This window comes from Stegostoma tigrinum, chromosome 44 (genome assembly GCF_030684315.1).
Source record: "Stegostoma tigrinum isolate sSteTig4 chromosome 44, sSteTig4.hap1, whole genome shotgun sequence".
Classification (NCBI taxonomy): Eukaryota; Metazoa; Chordata; class Chondrichthyes; order Orectolobiformes; family Stegostomatidae; genus Stegostoma; species Stegostoma tigrinum.
The window spans coordinates 12703755-12726703 of NC_081397.1; the positions used below are offsets into that span (position 1 = coordinate 12703755).

A 22949-nucleotide genomic window follows, 5' to 3' on the forward strand; every position below is an offset into this window, starting at 1 on the left:
AAGTGCAGGTAGATTTATACCTTTCATGCATGCTGTAAAACATTAACTATTGGTTCCTATCAGGTTGCTCACAAGAAACACCTTAGAAAGTAAGAGCAGGAGTTGGCCATTTAGCCCTTCCAGCCTGCTGTCCCCATTCAATAGGATCATCCAACCCTGTCCCATCAGCTTTCTCCATTTAGCCTTTAAAAACTCTAGACCTGTTCTGACCCCGACTGCTTTCTGTGTCAGAGAATTCCACAGGCTCCCCACTCTGAGTGAAGACATTTTTCCTTTTCTCAGTCCTACCCCATCTCTTTTGGACTGTGACCGCTTGATTTGGGACTCCCTCTCAGTCATCAGGAACACCCTTCCTGTGTTTACCCTGTTTAGTCCTGTTAGAATTTTACAGATTTCTATGAGATTTCCCCTCATTCTTCCAAACTCCAGTGAATATAGTCCGAACCGATCCAGTCTCTCTTCATCTGTCAATCCTGCCATCCCAGGAATCAGTCTGGAAAGCATTTGCCTTCCCTCCGGAGCCAGAACATCGTTCCTCAGATAAGGCAATCCCAAACGCACACACAGTACAGCAGGATGTGTTCTCTCGCTGTACAAATACAGCAAGACATACCTGCACCTGAACTTAAATCCCATCACTCTGAAGGCCAGCATCCCATTTGCCTTCTTCACCACTCGCCGCCCCCGAAATGCTCACTTTCAGTGACTGGTATTTTGAGGACACGCAGGTCTCATTGCCTCCACTCCTCTTCCCATGCCATTGCCATTCGGATAATAATCTACCCTCCTGTTCCTTAATTGGATAACCCTCACACTGATACACACTAACCTGCATCTGTTGTGATTTTGCCCACTGATTGAACTTGCGGAAATCAGACTGAAATATTTCTGAAACCTCCTTCACAGCTCCCTCTCCCTCCCAGCTTTGTGTCTGCCTTTAAACACAGTAGAAAATAACCAACATTGCTTTATCAGTGGAGTAGGTCATTCACTGTTCCACATTCCACTTCCAGTGCCCAGGGATAAGTGAGTTTCAAAATTGTGACAATACCGGTGTTGGTGTTCCAGTTCCTGCCTGTACATAATTAAAACATTACTGATTGTGACATTAAATAGTTGCCACTTTATCATCATTTGCACTCAATTGGTAGCCGCAGTATGCACCATTTACAAGATGCACTGCAGAAATTCACCAAAGATCCTCAGACGGCACCTTCCAAACCCACAGCCACTTCCATCCAGAAGAACACGGGCAGCAGATACATGGGAACACCACCTGCTGTAGGTTCCCCTCTGAGCCACTCACCATCCCAACTTGGAAATATATTGGCCAATTCATCAGTGTCACTGGGTCAAATCCCAGAATCCCTTCCCTAAGGGCATTGTACCTACCACACAAGGCACTGCGATGGTTCAAAAAGACAGCTCACCACCATCTTCTCAAGTGGGCACCGAGGGACTGGGCACCAAATGCTGGGCCCAGCCAACAATGTCAACATCCGTGAGTGAATGGGATAAAAGTCAAAACTCCCTCAGCCTTCTCTGCTCCCAATAAAAAAACCCAAGCTTATCCAAACTCTCTTCATCACTGAAAAGCTCTGTCCCAGGTAACACCTTGGTGTATCTCCTCTGCACCCTGTCCTGTGCAATCACATCCTTCCTATCGTATGGAGACCAGAACTACACACAGTGCTCCAGCTGCACAGTCCTGTACAGCTTCAAGATCACCTTCCCACTTCTATAATCTATAATGGCACTCCTCAGGAGCAGGTGGAGCTTGAACTCTGACTTCCTGACTCAGAAGTTGGGACAATACTACTGTACAACCAGATTCCTAACTCGCAGGTCCTGAACTTACTGCTTGTGCTTCTCGTTTTCCCCGACACTCACTCCTTCCTCTGCCCCCAACTGACATGTTCCTTCACTTCAATCTTGCTCATGCTCTATTCCAATTCCATTCCAATATCATTCTAATTGCAGGATCCCAATCCTGACCCGGATGATTATTATATCACATATGCCACACTGAAATATAGTGAGCCCTCAGAGGGAGAAGACAGAGCGGATGGAAACATTTATGAGAATATCCTGCTCAACTAAGAGGGAAGAAAACAGATGAGGGGTGGCTCATTTGATTCCATACACTGTTTGATTAAGAGGTATAATATTTGTGCCATGTACAGTTAACAAACTTGTGAACTTTGCATTGGAAACTGTGTTTCACAAGCTATTTGATTCTGCTCATTTTTGGCTTGAGAAGCTACCTGCATGTCGCTGCATCTGTCAATCTATTCTGCACCGTATATCCAGCTGGGTTTTGAATTTACCAAAATATTCTGGCTGCTGGTGGTCTTTGGAAATTTAATGCATGCCTCTCCTTTACTGTCACACACATATCTGCGGATTGAGCTTTTCAGTTGGTGCATGTTTAAGGGGAAGAATACATCATCTGTCCTCTTCTGTACATGGGTGAGCAGGAATCTATCCCATTCTAACCAACTTTGAACAGGAATCTGACACATGCAAGATATGAAAACAGAAACCAGCTAGTTTCAACGGTTACTTTCCTGAGTGAAAAAGACCTGTGTGGGCCTCTGTGTGGACCTGTTTAGGTGTGGGGTTTGAACGAGCAACTTCTAGCCCCACAGAAGGAACAGACAGTGAGCCACAAACCACTGATGAGCTGGATAGACGAGGCATGGCTGAAACGGAGTCTCTACAGAGAAGACTACATCTCCCAAAGATCTGAAACCTCTGCCAGACCCCTCAGCCCGGCTTTCTCAGATTCTGAACCCCATTGTGGGAACTGGAATGGATGAGATTTTTCTCGCTGCAGATATTTTGGGAATACCATGTTGTGGGGGTTGGGCTTCATAAACCTCCCGAGCGGCAGACTTCAGGTTGAGCGGGGAAGCGATGGCCTGGTGGGATTATTGATGGACTGTTACTCCAGAAACCCCAGTAATGTTCTGGACATCTAGGCTTGAATCCTCCTATGGCAGATGTGGAATTACAAGTCTGATGGTGAATTGTTGGAAAAATCCTTCTGGTTCACTAATGTCCTTTAGGGAAGGAAAGTGCCATCCTCACTTGATCTGATCTGCATGTGACTCCAGGCCCACAGCAATATGTTCAACTCTTAACTGCCCTCAGGCAGCTAAGGAGGGGCATTAAATGCTGTCCTCACCAGTGATGCCCCCATCCCATGAGTTTAAAAACATGGGTGTCTTATTCTGGAAGTACGGACAATATCACTGCACCACAAAATGGCTCGGCTTAATGTAAATATAGGCTTTGGAGTAAATATTAAGATTTTAAAACTACACCATATGGATCTAACAACTACTATCCACCAAGAAAGGAGCAGTGCAGGTCTGATTACAAACCAATAAACACCATCAGAGACAACAACAGCGTGAGGGCTGAAGGTTCTGGTCGATAGGTGCCACGTATCTTGAATGGGACAGCAGGACTATGTTGATGCATAGTTAAGCATTGCAGCAAGTTCGGATGGTGACTGGATTATCATTTTTTTTTTAAAATACGGTGGCCCCTTGGTCAGGCAAATGATGCAGTGCTTTGCCAGAAAGGACAGCATGTGTGCCCCTATTCATAGAGCTCATAGAGCTCATACAGCATGGAAACAGACCTTTCAGCCCAACTCGCCCATGCTGATCAGGTTTCCCAAACTAAACTAGTCTCATTTGCCTGCATTTGGTCCAAATCCCTCTAAACCTTTCCAATCCATGTACATGTTAATCTGGAGATCCAGGTGATGTTCTGGGAACTCAGGTTCAAATCCTCTCATCGTAGATGCTGGAATTTGAATTCAGTTTCAAAAAATATGGAATTAACAGTCTAATGGTGACCAGGAAACCATTATCAACTGTCAGGAACAAAACCATTTGGTTCACAAATGCCCTTTAGCTCACTGCATCCTTACCTGGTCCGGCCTAAATGAGGACCCAGACCCACAGTAACGTGGTCGACTCTTAACTGGCCTCTGGACAATTAGGGATGGGCAATAAATGTTGGCACAGCCAGTGATGCCCACATCCTGTGAATACATTTTAAAAACTCCCTGGGGGCCTGCTATTAACTGTATAAGTTCTGCCCTGATTTGCCTTACCAAAATGCAGTACCTCACATTTATCGAAATGAAACTCCATCTTCCAATGCTCAGCACATTAGCATATATGATCAAGGTCCCCTTGTATGAGAATCATAGACTCATAGAGTAATACAGCATGGAAACAGACTTTGGCCCAAGCTGGTCCATGCCGACCATGGTGCCCACTCAGCTCGTTCCAATTGCATGCATTTGGTCCATATACCTCCGAACTCTTCCCATCCATGTACCAATCCAAATATTTTTTCAATGTTGCTGCCAGGGTACCTGCCTCAACCTCTTTCCCTGGCAGTCCTTTCCATATACACACCATTCTCAGCGTGAAAAAGTTGCTCCTTGGGTCCTTCTTAAATCTTGCCCCTCTCACCTTAAACCTATGCCCTCTGAATTTCAATTCTCCACCCCTGGGAAATAGACTATACATGCATCCTGTCTGGGACACTTATGATTTTATACACCTCAATAAAGTCACCCCCAATATCTTTTGTTCCAATGAATAAAGGCCTATCCTAGTCAACCTCTCCCTATAACTCAGGCCTACTAGTCCTGGTACTATCCTTATAAATATTCTTTGCGCACTTTACAATTTAACTGTGTCTTTCCGATAAAAGGGTGGCAAAAACTGTACACAATACTCCAAGTGTGGTCTCACTGATGACTTATACAACTGCAACAAAACATCCCAACTCCTATTCTCACTGCCTAGATTGCTGAAGGCCAGCATGCTAAATGCCTTCTTCACAACCCTGTCTACCCGTGACGCCACTTTCAATAACTAAGTACTTGTACTCTTAGATCCCTCTGTTCCACAACACTCCTCGGTGTTTACCATTATCATTTACTGTATAATTTCTACCTTGGTATGATTTTCCAAAGTTCAACACCTCACACTTGTCTGTATTGAATTGCATTTGCCAGCCCTCTGCCCACTTGCCCATCTGATGAAGATCCCTCGGATATTTTTGACAACCTTCCTCACTATCAACAATACCTCCTAATTTTGTGGCATCTGCAAACTCACTATTCATGCCTGGTACATTCACATCCATCATCTATGTAAATAACAAATAACAAAGGTCCCAGCACTGACCCCTGCAGCACATTCCTTGACACAGATTCCTCCAGTCTGAGAAGCAACCTTCAGCAATCGCCCTCTCCTTCCATCGAGCCAATTTTGAATCCAATTACCTAGGTCTCCCTGGATTCCATGCAACTTAACTTTAATGACTGGCCTGCCGTGTGGGACCTTGGTCAAAGGCCTTACTAAAATCCACATAGACAACATTCTACCCTGCTCTATCCTCTTGGTTACCACTTCGAAAAGCTCTGAAAGATTTGTCTGACATGACTTCCCACGCAGAAACCCATGATAACTATCCCTAATCAGACCTTGACTATCCAATCATTGGTTGATTCTGTCCCTCAGTAACCTTTCCAATAACTTGCCTACCACTGGTGTCAGGCTCACTGACCTATATTCCCTGGCTTGTCTTTGCTAACTTTCTTAAACAATGGAACAACGTTAGCCACTCTCCAGATTTCCGGAATGTCACCAGTTGTTAAAGCTGAAGCTCCTATGAAATAATCTTCTTCATTGTCCACTAGAGCATCCAATTTGTTGCCATCTGCAAACTTATGAACCATACCTCCTGTATTCACATACAAATCATTGATGTAAATGAGGAAAAGCAGTGAACCCAACACCGATCCTTGTGGCACACCACTCCCCAATTGGTCATATCACACGGAAACAGACCCTTCAGCACAACCCGTCCATGCTGACCCGGTTTCCTAAACTCAACTAATCCCCTTTGCCTGTGTTTGACCCATATCTATCTAAACCTTTCCTATCTGTGAACCTGTCCAAATATCTTAAATGTTGTAATGAGACCCACCTCTACCTCTTTCTCTGGCAGCTCATTCCATATACACATCAACCTCTGTGTGAAAAAGCTGGCCCTCAGGTCCGTTTTAAATCATTCCCCTCTCACCTTCAATCTGCGTTCTCTAGCTTTGAACTCCCCTACCCTCGGGGTAAAAACTTTGATTATTCATCTTATCTAGGCCCCTCAAGATTTTAAGATCTTCTCTCAGCTCACCCCTCTACCTCCTGCGATCCAGGGAAAAAAATAGTCCCAGGCTAATCAACCTCTCCTTATAGCTCAAACCCTTCAGTATTAATAAAATTGTTGTAAATCTTTTCTGCACTCCTTCCAGTTTAATAACATCTTTATTATAAGAAGGTGATCAGAATTGTATGCAGTACTTCAAACATGGCCTTGCCAATGTCTTGTACAGCCATAACATGACATCCCAACTCCTGTCCTCCTTGCTGTTTTCCCAATCCATTGCCATTTGGATTATAATCTGCCTTTTTGCTTTACTCCCGAAATGGATAATCTCATGTCGATCTGTATTAAACTGTATTTGCTGTGTATTAACCCACTCAATCAACTTGTCCCAATCACACTGAAGCATTTCTGCACCCTCCTTCACAGCTCCCCCTCCCTGTGAACCCTGCATTGAGATTGAAATCAAAATAAAAATATGTTGATGCTGCATTTATTAAGCAATGGAAATTTCCTTTCATGGATGGTGTACATTACAATGGGTTTAATCTATCACTGTGGTACTGTAAATGTAATTTTTTTTGTGGTCCTTGCTTTTGTACACAATATTGCTGCACTCGGTGATGAACACAATTCCAGTCCATAATAAATGAGTAGTTTTTTTTTAAATTGAGGCATATTGATTGAGCTCTGTTGATTTGATGTGACACAGTTACCAGTGAATATGTATGAGAAAGCAGGAGCATGATAAAATTTTTTGATTGGGAATGAGAGTTTGAAAAACTGTCTATGTGTGTGAGCATGTTTGGAATTCTGTGTGAAATAATGTGAGTTTGTCCGAGAGTGTGAGCATGGACTGTGAGTGCATATGAATCTGTGAGTGAGTGTGTGCAAGATTGTGACAGTCTGAGTTCCTTCTTCTGAGTGTATGGGTGTGAGGGACTGGATGTGATTTTGTGAATAAATTTGAGCAATCATGTTTGTATAAGAGACAGGGTGTGTGTGTGCAAATTAGTGTGACTGTGTGTCAGAGATTGTGTGTGTGGGTGCTTGTGTGTGTTTGAGAGAGAGAGATTGTGAGTCTGTCAGTACAGGAATGAGAGTGTGTGTCTGCCATTAAAGCCGCATGGGAGCTGCAGATGCTGCAGAATCCAAGATAACACAGTGTGGAGCTGGATGAACACAGCAGGCCAAGCAGGATCTTAGGAGCACAAAAGCTGATGTTTCGGACCTCGACCCTTCTTCAGAGAAACGTCAGCTTCTGTGCTCCTAAGATGCTGCTTGGCCTGCTGTGTTCATCCAGCTTCACACTTTGTTACCCTCTGAGTGAAAACATTTTTCTTCACACACCCCTCTATACCGCCTGCCCGTTAACTTCAATCACACTCTCTCTGACTCTCTCACACTCCGTCACGCTCACACTCTCACATTTCACACACACTCTCATGTTCTGTTTGACACACACCCTCTTTCTCACACATTCTGTCCCATTCCTTCCCCCAAACACCCTCTTTCTCACACATTCTGAACCAGTCTCTCCCACAAACACACTCTTTCTCACACATTCTGTCCCATTCTCTCCCACACACATCCTCTTTCTCACACATTCTGTCCCATTCTCTCCCACACACACCCTCTTTCTCACACATTCTGTCCGATTCTCTCACATACACCCGCTTTCTCACACATTCTGTCCCATTCTCTCCCACATATATCCTCTTTCTCACACATTCTGTCCCATTCTCACCCACACACAAACTCTTTCACACACATACTGTCCCATTCTCTCACATGCACACCCTCTTCCTCACACATTCTGTCCCATTTGCTCACATGCACTCCTTCTTTCTCACACATTCTGTCCCATTCTCTCACGCACCCCCGCTTTCTCACACATTCTGTCCCATTCTCTCCCACACACAAACTCTTTCACACACATACTGTCCCATTCTCTCACATGCACACAATCTTTCTCACACATTCTGTCCCATTCTCTCCCAGGCACACCCTCTTTCTCACACACTCTGTCCCATCCTCTCACACACACCGTCTTTCTCACACATTCTGTCACATTCTCTCCCACACACCCCCTTTTTCTCACACATTCTGTCCCATTCTCTCCCACACACACCCTCTTTCTCACACATTCTGTCCCATTTTCTCCCACACACACCCTCTTTCTCACACATTCTGACCCATTCTCCCCCAAATACAACTTCTTTCTCACATATTCTGACCCATTCTCTCCCAAATACACCCTCTTTCTCACACATTCTGTCCTATTCTCTCTCACGCACATCCTCTTTCTCACACGTTCTCACCCATTCTCTCCCACACTCACCCTCTTTCTCACACATTCTGTCCCATTCTCTCCCACGCACACCCTCTTTCTCACACATTCTGTCCCAGTCTCTCCCACACACACCCTTTCTCACACATTCTGTCCAATTCTCTCCCACGCACACCCTCTTTCTCACACATTCTGTCCCATCCTCTCACACATACACTCTCTTTATCACACATTCTGTCCCATTCTCTCACACACAGACCCTCTTTCTCACACATTCTGTCCCATTCTCTCCCACACACACCCTCTTTCTCACACATTCTGTCCCATTCTCTCCAACATATATCCTCTTTCTCACACATTCTGACCCATTCTCTCCCACACACACCCTCTTTCTCACACATTCTGTCCCATTCTCTCACATGCACACCCTCTTTCTCACACATTCTGCCCCATTCTCTCCCACGCACACCCTCTTTCTCACACATTCTGTCCCATTCTCTCCCACATATACCCTCTTTCTCACACATTCTGCCCCATTCTCTCCCACGCACACCCTCTTTCTCACACATTCTGTCCCATTCTCTCCCACATATACCCTCTGTCTCACACATTCTGTCCCATTCTCTCCCACACACAAACTCTTTCACACACATACTGTCCCATTCTCTCACGTACACACCCTCTTTCTCACACATTCTGTCCCATTCGCTCACATGCACTCCTTCTTTCTCACACATTCTGTCCCATTCTCTCACGCACCCCCTCTTTCTCACAAAGTCTGTCCCATTCTCTCCCACACACAAATTCTTTCACACACATACTGTCCCATTCTCTCACATGCACACCCTCTTTCTCACACATTCTGTCCCATTCTCTCCCACACACACCCTCTTTCTCATACATTCTGTCCCATCCTCTCACACACACCCTTTTCTCACACATTCTGTCCAATTCTCTCCCATACACACCCTCTTTCTCACACATTCTGTCCCATTCTCTCTGACATATATCCTCTTTCTCACACATTCTGTCCCATTCTCTCTGACATATATCCTCTTTCTCACACATTCTGACCCATTCTCTCCCACACACACCCTCTTTCTCACACATTCTGTCCCATTCTCTCCCACACACACCCTCTTTCTCACACATTCTGTCCCATTCTCTCCCACACACACCCTCTTTCTCACACATTCTGCCCCATTCTCTCCCACGCACACCCTCTTTCTCACACATTCTGTCCCATTCTCTCCCACACATGCCCTATTTCTCATACATTCTGTCCCAATCTCTCACATGCACTCCCTCTTTCTCACACATTCTGCCCCATTCTCTCCCACACCTACACTATTTATTCACGGAGCCATCCGCTGCCCTTTATTTGAAACCAGCGGCTGATGATGGAGCCACTAGAAGTAAGGGGAGACCTGGGAGTTCTGTGAAAAAGCCAGCCTGCAGTGCAGTCAACAATTAAATTGCCTGAGTACAGAACACAGGGGGCTAAAGTAACAGCCAACTGGAATAAGTTGGAACAGAGCAGCGAACAGATTAATAAAGTTTATTGAAAAATTGAAAGGTTACGACAGCGAGGGCTTTTCTCTTCAGAACAAGGGATGAGAGGTGACTTGAAAGAAGTGTACAAAATGATCAGAGGGATAGATAGGGTGGACTGGCAGAGACTTTTTTCAAGGGTGGGGTTAGCTATTACGAGGGGACATTGTTTTAAATTGAGTGGACGCAGATGTAGGGGAGATATCAGAAGTAGATTCTTTACTCAGAGAGTGGTCGGGGAGTGGAATGCTTTGCCGGAGTGGGTAGTGGAGTCTGCTTCATTCGGGGCATTTAAGTGGCAAAGAGTGGCATATGGTTGATAGTATAAGGTAGGGAGAGAGCTTAGATAGACCTTAGGTTTAGGGTCAAAGTTTGATGCAACATCGTGGGCTGAGGTACCTGTACTGTGCTGTACTGATCTACTTTCTACACTCTAAAGGAAATGCAACTGTTTATTTGAAATGTAAATCGAAAAGGAGAATTGAATACCGGGTGGGACAAATTAGGGACAGAAAGAGGGGACAATTAAAGCAGATTTGTGGTGAATGCTGATTTTATTGACAGGAGGAAACTAGAATATCTTGTTCCTCAGGGAGTACATATCGCCCACTGAGTAGAAATGATATAAGATCCGCCCACATGGGATCTCCAATCACACCGCGACACTCTGCAACTCTGTCTGATGTTGTGGTACATGAGGAAATCCCTTCAAAAACACCAGCTGCACTTCTCAAAGGGACAGATTCTCTGGAGTCTGCAAGTCCTCAGCAGTCAGAAAAAAAACTAGTTCTTGTGATCCAGGTGCTGCTTGTCTTCCGGAGACTTAGGCAACTTTGGAGAAAGTTAAAGCATGCTCCCACGTAAAATTTCTTTATTAGCAAGATCGGGTAGTCTCTGTCTGAGTCACAAAAATAATATCAAAGTTTGGCAGGCAATGGGGAAGGCAAACGGCCTGCATTTCACAGGAAATGGAGTATAAAAGTTGGGAAGTTTTGTTCGAAATTACACAAGGCACGAGCCAGGCCACAGCTGGGACATTGTGAATAGTTCTGGGGCCCCTATTAAAGAAAAAATAGACAGGGAATTGGAGGCAGCGAAAGTTCTCTCAGCTGATCCCAGGCATGGAGGGACTGTCTGATGAGGGAGAAGCTGAGTAGCTTGGGCCTGTCCTCATTGGAGTTTAGAGGAAGGAGAGGCGACCTTATTGAGGATTGGCAGAGGGATTTGACAGGGGAGATGCGGAGCGAGGTTGTTTCACCTTGTGTGGGAGAGTCTGGGACCAGAGGCTCATCGCCACAGAATAAGCTGGGGCGTTGGGTGTGGTGCAATTTCCCATTGAAGATGGAGATGAGGAGAAATTTCTTCTCTCTGAGGAGAGTGAATCTGTGGAATTCTTTACCGAGACAATGGTTGAGGCTGGGTCTTTCAGTACATGTTCAAGGCTGGTATTTTTAATCAGCGAGGGGACCTGAGTGTTATGGTCCAAAAAGTAGAATTGAGAATCCATCACAGTCCTCATTGAATGGCAGAGCAGATTCAATGGGCTGAATGGCCACCTCTGCTCCTGCAGTAACATGGACCCCATTCCCAGAAGATCTTGTCAAGTAGTCTTGTGTTTCCTTTCTAACAGAGCAATGCAGAGATACTTTGAGATAGCTGGAATGGCTGATGCTGCAGAATCTGAGATAACAAGGTGTAGAGCTGGATGAATAGAGCAGGTCAAGCAGCATCAGAGGAGCAGGAAAGCTGACATTTCGGGTCTGAACCCTTCCTCAGATTAAAAAAAAAACACACAAACTTTGTGAAGAAGGGTTTAGGCCCGTAATGTCAGCTTTCCTGCTCCTCTGATGCTGCTTGGCCTGCTGTGTTCATCCAGCTCTACACCTTGTTGTCGCAGGGATATTTTGAAATATGTTAGCCCCTCTTTCTTCTTTGCTTGAACAACAGAGGACACAATTTCACCAGGAGTGGGGCCACTGGTGTCTAAAACAAACAACACACTTTGTAAGGTTCCAAAAGCAACACAGTGCAGGATTCCGGAGATCTGAAACCCGTACAGAGAGCGCTGGAGAAACTCAGCAGGTCTGGCAGCATCTGTGGAGAGAGAGAGAGATAGATAGAGAGAGAGAGAGAGAGTTAATGTTTTGAGTGTGTTGACTCTGCATCATTCTGCTTGCCTTCCTGGCAAGTGTTTCTATCAGATAAGAAGCATGCTGCATCAACTGATGAAGGTTAGTTCCGTTTTCTTTGTGTTTCGGTTGCAGGCAGTCCATTTGACTTGTCTCTGGTGGTCAGTGTCATTTCCTGTTCTCTCTGACGGAGATTCAGAGCTGCAGGCTGATCTTAAGAAGCCAGGACCTAATCTTCCCCTTTAGATTGCTTTGCTGGTTCCTGGGGAGGGGAGGGTGGGGGATCAGTCCCTCGAGGATCACGTACACTTTGGGAAGGCCATGCACAGGTAAGTCAAATTTGTCCGGCTTATTGCTGGGAGGGGAGGGGAGGGAAGACTTGGGGCAATTCACTCTCTTATTGATGAATCGATTGGAGAGATTGATCATTGTAACAAACCTGCTAATGAATGAAACAGAAATGCCTTAAAAGCTGAGCGAAGGATATTTTTTCTGGGACGACTTTTTCACACAGGTTGGTGCGGGTATGGAATGAGTTGCAAGAGGAAGTGTAGAGGTGGGCACAATATGTAAAAGACAGGTACGTGGATTAGATAGATATGGGTCAAACACAGGCAAATGGGACCAGAATAGTATAGGAAACCTGGTTGGCATGGACAGCTTGAGCCGAAGGGCCTGTTTCTGTGCTGTATGACTCTGTTTGATGATTTCCTTTCACTTGCTACAATTAAGGGAGAAAGTTGTGGGGAGAAACTAGTTTGTAACGCTCTCAGGGAGATGGATAGTCACAGATCACAAATATCCACAGTCGAGTGGCCTCATTCTCTCCTCACTGAAACCACGATCCCATTTATTTTCTTTTTCAGGAAAGTCGGAGGTGAAAGTAATTGAATCCCTGAAGTATTTCCCCTCACAGAGAGAGCGAGGTTGACTTTACATTTGGACTCCACGCGATGCATGTGAAGGTGTTTTCCCTGCTCATTCTCTGTAAGTGGTTGTTACATATTTATACATAAATGAAACATTGTGTGCAGTTATCTCCCAGATTATTCACGTGTGAATGAGATGCCCGGGCCGTGCTGTTAGGTGCAGCTGAATAAATTCAAGCTGATTCGCGTTTTCAAGCCTGCAATTAAAATTTCTGGAAGTGAGGAGGATGGGGTGAGGGAGAGAAAGAGAGATGGGGGAAGGATGAAGGGAGAGAAAGGGATGATGACAGAATTGAGAACGAGAGAGTGGGATGGTGACAGGACTGAGAGAGAGAGAGATGGAGTTTCATTCAATGTTTTGGACCCGACAGCTTACTGTGGTAGAGAATCCCACACGCTCCCCACTCTCTGGGTGAAGGCATTTTTCCTCATCTCACTCCTAACCCATCCCCTTTAGACTGTCACTCCTCTCTCCCCCTGTTCTGGACTGCCCCATCGTGACTGGGAACATCCTTTTATTTGGCGGGTACACTCTGGATGGATGGAAAGTCCTCTCCAGTACTGTGAGAGTCTATCGCATTAAAGTGAGCATTCCTGATTATGTACCATCATCCAGATTTCAATCTTGCTTTCATCTGTCAGACCATTGATAACAGGGGTTGAGACGTTATGTTGCCATTGTACAGGTCATTGGTGTGGTCTCTTTTAGATTACTGTGTACAAATCTGGTAGCCCTGTGATAGGAAGGATATTATTACATTGGAGAGGGTGCGAAAGGGATTTGCAAAGCCAATTGAAGGCATATGGGACTAGTTTATTATGGGAAACCTGGTTGCCATGAATGAGTTGGGGTAAGGGATCTGTTTCCATGCTGTATGACTCTAGAACTCTATTGTGAGATGATCCAACCTATTGATCTGAACAGATTGAACAGGCATCTCCATTCATTGAAGCTCCAACTCCAGGACCTTTCCTTCTCACCTCTCGGTTAAAGCTCTCCCACTTTCTCTTCTGTTCCCCATTGCAAAGTATTACCCAGCTCCATTCTGACATTCCGGACTCAGCTTTCCATTTGGATGCCGGTCCATGGACCCCCTCACGGGCTCCGGTGCTTCTGAAGCAAACGTACAAACTTGGAGCAAAAAAAACACGTACCCCTTCGACAGGCAAAACACCTTCCCCAAAACCTGTAGCTACAGTATTTCAAACAGCAGGTTCCCCTTTACAAACAAATGGCACATGACTGTGCGAGGGTGTGCGTCATTCCGCAGAGTTTATAATTCAAAATGAGAACATTCACAGATGTAATGGGAAATTCTCTTTCTTTTAACAGTAAGAACCACTTCATATTTGGTTGCCCACGGTAAGTTGCAAATGTTATATTGAATGATTGCACGCAAAGTGTGATCGCGGTTCAGATCTCTGTTTTACAAACCACATTCGTAGTTATCAATCTGACAGAGTTTTTTTGCTTAAGGTTATAAGGGGATTGGAGGCAAACACAAGTCAATGGAGTGAGCCCACAGGTCAGCCGTTGAATAGTGCAACAGGCTCAGTGGGTGACATAGTGGCTTAGTGGTTAGCACTGCTGCTGCACAGCGCTGGGGACCTGGGTTTGATTTCAGCCTCAGGTGACTGTCCGTGTGAAGTTTGCACATTCTCCCTGTGTCTGTGTTGATTTTTCTCCAGGTGCTCCCGTTTCCTGGCATGATCCTAAGACGTGCAGGTTAGAATCATGCTCCCCTTCCCCAGCCCTATCCCCCTCACCTTTGAGAGAAGCCATTCCTCCTCCTCTCTGTTTTGAATCTGCCCCAGCCCCTTATCCTGACATGGTGACTCCTTGTTCTTGATTGTCCCACATGAGGAGACAACTTCCCTCCATCTTCTTTGTCAATTCCCCCACCTGCTTTAGTATCTTATGTCCCTCAGTTGGATCTCCTGGCATTCTGCAAAACTCCAGAGAGTATCAGCTAAAACTGTTCAATCTCTCTGCCTAAGATAAATCTTTGTTGTTCATCAGTCTGCTGTGGACCAGACCAGACCTCCTCAAAATATTTTCAGAAGTTATCCTAAACCCTAACTTTTTTTTTAAAGGCAAACATGAAGCACTGGTTTCAGATCCAAATGCAAATCGTCAAACAACTCGATATAAAGCAAAGCACAATTTATTTAAACACTGTAATCAAAATACAACAAAGAGAGAGGAATTAAGAATAACAACTATATTGGAAATGTAACAGAATAACTGATACAGTAAATATTGCTAATTAATGGTTTCATAGAACATAGAACATCGAACAGTACAGCAGAATACAATCCCTTTGGCCCATGATGATCTGCTGACCTATTGTCCCAGTAAGATTAAAGATAGATCAAAGATTTCAAGATCATAACATCCCATAAGCACACCGCTTTGCAAAAGAAAAGGAAAATTCAGACATGGATTCTCACGTGCAGTTCTCCAATCTTGGAGGGTAAAACATCAAGAGAAAATTCAGAGCGAGTAGCAGCCAGGAGACATTCAGTGAAGTTTTCAAGTCTGTTGAGACCACAATAGCTTCAGATGCTACTGAAAAAAAAACAAAACCCAAAAATACTGATTAGAGATTTTGGGAACTGCAGATGCTGGAGTATCCAAGAGAACAAAGTGTGGAGCTGGATGAACACAGCAGGCCAAGCAGCATCTCAGGAGCGCAAAAGCTGATGTTTCAGGCCTAGGCCCTTCACCAGAGAGACTGATCTGTGACAGATTCAGGCTGTGACAGACACACCCATTCGGGCTATAAGAAATAAAACCCAAGACCCCTCAAGCTGTTTAGTTAAGTGGTCTTAACCAGCCAGCTCAACAACACCCATTCAATCCCTCTCTTAAAAGACACAGGACAAAATAATCTCTTAAAGCCACAGCATTATCATAAATCTTTGTCTCCAATGATGTTGGGGTTGGGGGAGACGGGCAAGGCTATTTTAATTGTGATTACTCCCTGCTGCAGTTCAGCGACTATTCCTACCGCTGAAGGGGAGGGTGGGGCGAGCCTGGACAGCTGCTTTGTGATGCATTAGAACGGTAAGAGTGTGGGTTCAAATCCTACACCGGATGGGGTTACCGTGAAGGACTCTCCTTTTCATCCTCTCCATCGCCTGAGGCGCAGTGACCCTCAGGTTACATCACCATCCAGTCTTCTCTCTCTAATGGGAGTGCAGCTCAATGATCTGGTGAGACTGTGGTGAATTTACCATGATCTGTAATTGATGCACAAATAATGTGTTTCTTTTCATACATTAAAAAATCGTCAGAAAAGTGCACTTTGTACCAGCTGTTACAGTGAACATTTATCTCTTTGACATTGACTGTAATCGTCCATCCTGAATCGGATACTTCCGTAAGTAGATACAGGCCACTTTGGGAAGTTATTCCCTTGGCAGTACTGTGCCTGGAAAATGAACTGATTCTGTTTGAAGTTTCTGATCTTGCATCAATCAGGGCAGGAAAGCAAGAATGACAAATTTCAAAATCTTAGCGGGACTGTGGAGAGAGAAGCGAACAAAGTTAGCATGACAGGTTGTAAACACAGAAAGTGCTAGAGAAACTCAGCAGGTATGACATTATCTGTGAAGAGAGAGAAAGAGAGAGAAAAACAAGTCAACATTTCAAATCCAGTGACCCTTCATCTTATCTACCCTTTGAAATGGCTGAGCAAGTCATTCAGTTCTATTCATCACAATGAAATCTTCACAATGAAATGAAACCAGATGGATCACCCAGGATTGACCTGACACCAGGAAAGACAACAGCAAAAACAGCCCTGATGACCTTGCAAAGACGTCCTCGCTAACATCTGGGGACAGTGTCAAAATTGGGAGGGTCACCGTCAGACTCCTCGAATCACACCTTACTGTCAATATCCCAGGTACCACCATCACCATCCCTGGATATGTCCTGTCCCACCGGCAAGACAGACCCAGCAGAGGTGATGTCGCAGTGGTATACAGTCAGGCAGCAGTTACATTGGCAGTTATCATCTTAACTCCGGACAACGTGATGCCTCGTGGCTTCAGGTTAAACACGGGCAAGGAACCCTCCTGCTGATTACCACGTACCGCCCTCCCTTGGCTGAAGAATCAATAACTCCTCCATGTTGAACAACACTGAGATGAAGCACGGATTTCAATGCCCATCTCCTAGTGTAGCTCGGCAGCAGCACTGCTAGCCAGGCTGGTCAGATCCTAAAGGACATTCCTGTGAGATTGGATCTGTGGAAGGTGATGAGGGAACCAACAGGAGGGGAAAAAATACCTGACCTCATCCTTACCAATCTGTCAGCTGTTAATACTTCTGTCCTTGACAGTGAGAGTGCGGTGAGAGTGACCGCCTCAGGCCCAGCATTTGCTGCCCCTATCCCTATTTGGCCCTTGAGTAGGTGGTACTGAGCTGCATTCTTGAACCACCACAGTCCACATGCTGTAGGTAGCCCCACAATGTCCCTAGGGATGGAATTCCAGGATTTTGACCCAGCAACACTGAAGGAATGACTGATATGTTTGCAAGTCAGGATGGTGAGTGGCTTGGAGGGGAATGTGCAGGGGGTGGTGTTCCCATGTAGCTGCTATCATTGTCCTTCTAGATGGAAGTAATTGTGGGTTTGAAAGGTGCAGCCTGAGGATCTTTGGTGAATTTCTGCAGTGCATCTTGTAGATGGGAGACACTGCTGCTGCTGAGCGTCAGCGGTGGAGAAAGTGGCTGTTTGTGGATGTGATATCAATCAAGCGGGGTCTGCTTCGTCCCTGGTTGGTATCAAGCTTTTCAAGTGTTAATAGAGCTGCACCCAGCCAGGCAAGTCGGGAGTACTCCCTCATTCCTAACTTGTGCCTTGTCAGTATTGGGCAGGCTTCGGAGAGTAGAAACACTGACTAATCGACCAACTGTGTATTTTTGCATTGGGCAGAAACAGCAAATGCATTAATTGTGATGAAGAGTGAAACATTTCGATTGGAGTTTTGCTTGTTGGAAATAACTACTGCTTTCCTACTGCAGGCCAATACCCAGAAGTAGTTATAACTGACCCCAGTGATGGCATTATCAAGGAAGGGCAGTGGTTCACTCTGAAGTGTCGGTACAGGAACACATATATAAAGGCTTCCTGGTATAAAAACAACAATTATGATGTTAAATCTAGTGAATTTAACAAAAGAGCTGACAGGAAAACCGGAGGCTCTTACCAGTGTCAAAGAGACAACTTTTGGAGCCGAACCTCAAGAAGTAAACCTTTGGAAGTGGTGACGATTGGTACGTAAACATTGAGTGCTGATGTATGTATTCTGTGTCGAACTACAACCCTTTTTGCAGAGTGACCACGCTGTTCGATTCATCGAGTCCCAACCGTCACGGTGATGCACAGATGCTTTTGATCCCAGTTCCCAAGTGAGTGAATTCTTGCCCTCTCCGGATTTTAACTTTGACCATCGGGTCCAGAAGGAATTGGAACAGGAGTAGTCCATTCGACCCTTTGAGTTTGCTTCAGCTTTCCGTCAGATACACAACTGATCTGAGACATGGTTTCAAGTCCCACCTGCTGCATAGAGATGGAACCACTTTGCTGACTAGGCTGGGTCTCTTTGTAAACTGGCCCCCATTGTAAATTGAGCCACATTTTACACTGGGCCTGATCCTAAACTGGGCCACATTGTAACTTGGGCCTCATGCTATCCCTGGGCCTCGTCATAAACTGCAAAACATCACAACATGCGAAACATCCTGTATTAGGCCTCATCCTAAACTGTGCCCGAGCATAAACTGGGACTCATCATAAACACAGCCACATCCCAAACTAGGGTACATCCTACACTGGGCTTCATGCTAAACTGGGCATCATTTTAAACTGGGCCTCATTCTAAACTGGGCCACAGTCTACAGTGGGCCAATCCTAAACTGGACCAATACTAAACTGGGTTAATCGTAAACTGTGCCACATCCTAAAGTTATCCATCTTCCTTCCCACCTATCCACCCCATCCATCCCATTGCCCAATCTCCACCACTCCCTTCCTGCATCAAACCATCACCATCCCTCCTACCTTTCCCCAGCCCCATCCCTTCTACCTTTATTTATTTCCAGCCCCCTAAACCTGCCCAATTTCTGAAGTAGGGTCCCGACCCAAAATGTCAACTTTTCTGCTCCTCTGCTGCTGCCTGGCCTGCGGTGCTCCTCCACCTCCACACTGTGTTGCCACATCATAAATTGGGCCACATCCACACTGCGAAACATTTGAAACTTGGAAATATTCTAACCTGGGCCTCATGTTAAACTGGGACACATCCTACACTGGGCCACATGCTAAATTTAAACAGATTCTACACTGGGACATGTATACTGGGTTACATCCCATACTGGCCCATATACTCCACTGGGCCTCATTCTAAACTGGGCCTCATCTGACACTGGGCCATGTCCTTTCCAGGGTCACATAGTACGCTCTGTCACATCCTAAACAGTATTAAGGGCTCAGGTGATGATAGAAGCAGTGGAAAACCAGTTTCACCATCTCCCACCGTGTGCTCACAGTTCACTGTTATGATACAGAGAGCGAGATCCTGTTGAACAGAATCGATCACCTACTTTCACTTTCAAGTTATTTTAGCTTCTCTCCCCTTTACTCTGGTGAATGAGTCATAGAGCCGTAGTTATAGATGGTACAGAAGAGACTCTTCAGCCCATCAATCTGCATGACCCTAGCTAAACTAATCCCACTTCCTGCCACAAGGATAACAGCCTTAAATACTATGACATAACAGTTGTTGATCAAGAACATTGTAGAGTTTATTCCAGTGTCCCACCTGAAATATCCTCCAAAGTAGTGCTTTTCAGACTCCCATCATTCTCTGGGTGAAGCAATTCTCAAATCTCCCTCTAAACCTTCTGCCCTTGCCCACATTTAGACCCTTCAACCAAGGGCAACAGCAGCTTCCTATCCCTCCAGTAATTGCCCCTCATAATCTTAAACACCTCTGTCAGGCCCATTCTCAGCCTCCTCTGCTCCAAACAACTCAAGCCTATCCAATCTCTCTTCATCGTTTAAATTCTCCATCCCAGGCAACATCTTGGTGAATCTCCTCGGCACCCCCTCCAGTGCAATCACATCCTTCCTATAGTGCGGAGACTGGAACTGAACACAGTGCTCCAGCTGCAGTCTCCGCAAAGTCCTGTCCAGCTCCAACATCCCCTCCTTGATCTCACAATCTGTACCTTGATTGGTAAAGGGAAGTGTCCCATATGCCTTCTTAACTGCCCTATCAACATGTCCTGCCACCTTCAGGGATCTGTGTACAAACACATTAAGATCCCTCTGTTCCTCTGAGCTTTGTAATCTCCTGCCTTTCATTGAGTGCTTCCTTGTTTTCCTTCTTCCAAACCTCCCATTTATCAGGGTCCAACCGCATCTGCCACTGGCCTACCCATCTGACCAATCTTCCTGTAACCTAACACCTTCTCCTCACTGTCAATCACCCGGCCAATCTTCATTTTATCCGCATTATTTTTGTGTTGTACTAAAATGGATGATTAACCTGCCACCTTGATATTCCATCCCATTACCTCTTTAGATGTTCTTGGGCTGTGGGTGGTGCTAGCTGGGCCCGGCACTCATTGCCCATGCCTAATTGCACAGAGGGCAGTGAAGAGTCAACCACATTGCTGTGCATCTCGAGTCACGTGCAGGCCAGCCCAAGTATTGATGGCAGGTTTGCTTCTTGAAAGGGCAGTAGTGAACTAGTTAGTTGTTCCTGAAAATCAGCAATGAATTTGTGGTCACCATCAGACTCTTTCATTCTGGATTTTTAGGAACTGATTTCAAACTCCACCATTTTCCATGGTGGGATTTGAATCTAGGTCACTGGAATAATAGCCAAGCGATAATACCACTGTGTCTCCATCTCCCCCTGTAAATAGGATTCTCAAATCTGAATTTAGATGTTAGATTCTTGACATGCTGATCAACCTGAGATTGTCCAAGAGTATCTCCTATTCAACCATCCAATAGGATCCCGACTGATCCGACATTCCTCACATCCACTTTGCTGCCCTTTCCCTTGATTCCCTGACTGATCAAGAATCTGTCTGTCTCAGCCTTCAACATACACAAGGACTCTGCACCCACACAGCTCTCTGTGGCAACCCATTCCAAACATACACACTTCTCTGAGAGAAGAAATTCCGCCTCACCTCAGTCTTCAGTTAGTGCCTCTTTACTCTGAGATGGTGTTGTCTGCTCCCAGACTCTCCCATGAAGGGAAACAGATTCTCAGCATTGACTCTGACAAGCCCTCTATGTTTCAATACGATCACCACTCATTTTACTAAAATCCAGCAATAGAGTCTGAAACTGTGTAGCCTTTACTTGGAAGACAGTTCCTCCATCCCAGGGATCATCCTATTGTAACCTCTCTAACTTCCTCCAATGAAATGTCAGCTCCCCCTTAAATAACACTGCTCCAGATGTGGTCTCCTCAGCACTTTGTACATTTGCAATAAGAGCACCCTACTCTTATACTGTAATCAGGACTAATAAGGCTTTTTGGATCACACGTTATATTTTCTCCCTCAAGCTTCCGATGTGATGTTGACCGTGCAAGTCCATTCAAGTACCCTGCTGCTTGGTGAGATGTCTGTTCTGAAATGCTCCAGGCATCCCTGGGGATTTGAGAGAGATTACACTTCCCTTTGGTATCGAAACAATTCCTTAATTGAAGGAGAACATGAACCTGAGTACACGATAGCAAGTGCGAAATTTTCAGATGGAGCAACTTATCGATGTGAACAGAGATTGGGTTTCAGGAGGTGGATCTCACATGATGAAAGCATCATTGTAAGAGGTAGGTTTTCCCTCTTGAGTTGCTCCGACTTGGTTTAAATGGCCCACAGGCAAAAACATCAATGTTGCTTCAAAAACCATAGTTGGTAGTTACCCAAAGAGAGTTGTGATCATGAGCTAGAAAATGGTGTGAAGGCACCAGAGTGCAAGGCATAAAGATATATTCCTCTCATTTTTGTATTTTGGCCGGATGGCAGTTCTGAAGATGGGATGTAGGACTTGAAACATTAACCCTCTTTCCCTCTCTCACAGATGCTGCCAGACCTGCTATGTTTCTTCAGCACTTTGTGTTTTGTCTCATATCTCCTGCATTATTTGTGTTACATGTCCCTCTGTTTTTTATTTTGTCCTGTCATAGATCTCTGCTCTGAGCCAACACTGCAAGCAGACCCCAGTGTGGAACTATTTGTTGGTGAACGCTTTAAGCTCGCCTGTTTGGCTGAACCCTTTCACGATGATCACTCCCTGTTGTATGTATTTTACAAAAATGGGGAATCTCTCAATTTCCCTTCAGAGAAGAGCAGTTACACAACAGAGGAGGCAACATTGGACCATTCAGGAACTTACCAATGTGAAGTCAAGACTCGAGACAGTAAACTGAGGAAAAAGAGTAATATAGTTCCCATTTCAATCAAACGTAAGCTGTGTCTCCATTTATTTCATTATTCCTGCTGTCATTCAAACCACTGTAAATGTAAAGGTTGGTCGGCTCCTGCTGTCATTGTCAGTATGGGATAACACTGTTTTTGTGTGCTGCACACTCTCGCTTCCTATTGAGTTTGTGAACACGTATTTATTACAGTCTTCAGTCCTTCTCCATACCTCACCAGTTATCCACCCTATCCTAGATCATAAAGTGTGAAGCTGGATGAACACAGCAGGCCAAGCAGCATCTCAGGAGCACAAAAGCTGACGTTTCAGGCCTAGACCCTTCATCAGAGAGGGGGTTGGGGTGAGGGTTCTGGAATAAATAGGGAGAGAGGGG

The 22949-nt window shown here is 45.2% G+C and overlaps 3 protein-coding genes across 8 annotated transcripts in view; all 3 read left to right on the top strand.

The window, feature by feature from the left end:
• LOC132207165 (Fc receptor-like protein 5) overlaps positions 1–2629 on the top strand; it is a 34125-nt gene extending 31496 nt beyond the window's left edge. Inside the window, exon 14 of the mRNA XM_059642346.1 lies at positions 1981–2629. Within this exon, the coding sequence (XP_059498329.1) occupies positions 1981–2100 (120 nt within the window). The 3' untranslated portion in view covers positions 2101–2629. The remainder of the gene's footprint in view (positions 1–1980) is intronic.
• LOC132207190 (histone H3-like) overlaps positions 1–22949 on the top strand; it is a 913943-nt gene that overhangs the window by 737420 nt on the left and 153574 nt on the right. The gene's annotated exons all lie outside the window — the stretch shown is intronic.
• LOC125450331 (Fc receptor-like protein 4) overlaps positions 12384–22949 on the top strand; it is a 38033-nt gene continuing 27467 nt past the window's right edge. For 4 of the 6 annotated variants that reach the window (XM_059642339.1, XM_059642340.1, XM_059642342.1 and 1 more), the window contains exons 1-6: positions 12384–12497; positions 13035–13155; positions 14431–14460; positions 18133–18384; positions 21699–21965; positions 22323–22601. In XM_059642339.1, the coding sequence (XP_059498322.1) occupies positions 13122–13155; positions 14431–14460; positions 18133–18384; positions 21699–21965; positions 22323–22601 (862 nt within the window). In that variant the 5' untranslated portion in view covers positions 12384–12497; positions 13035–13121. The remainder of the gene's footprint in view (positions 12498–13034; positions 13156–14430; positions 14461–18132; positions 18385–21698; positions 21966–22322; positions 22602–22949) is intronic. The other 2 variants (XM_059642343.1, XM_059642341.1) reach the window with 2 other exon arrangements.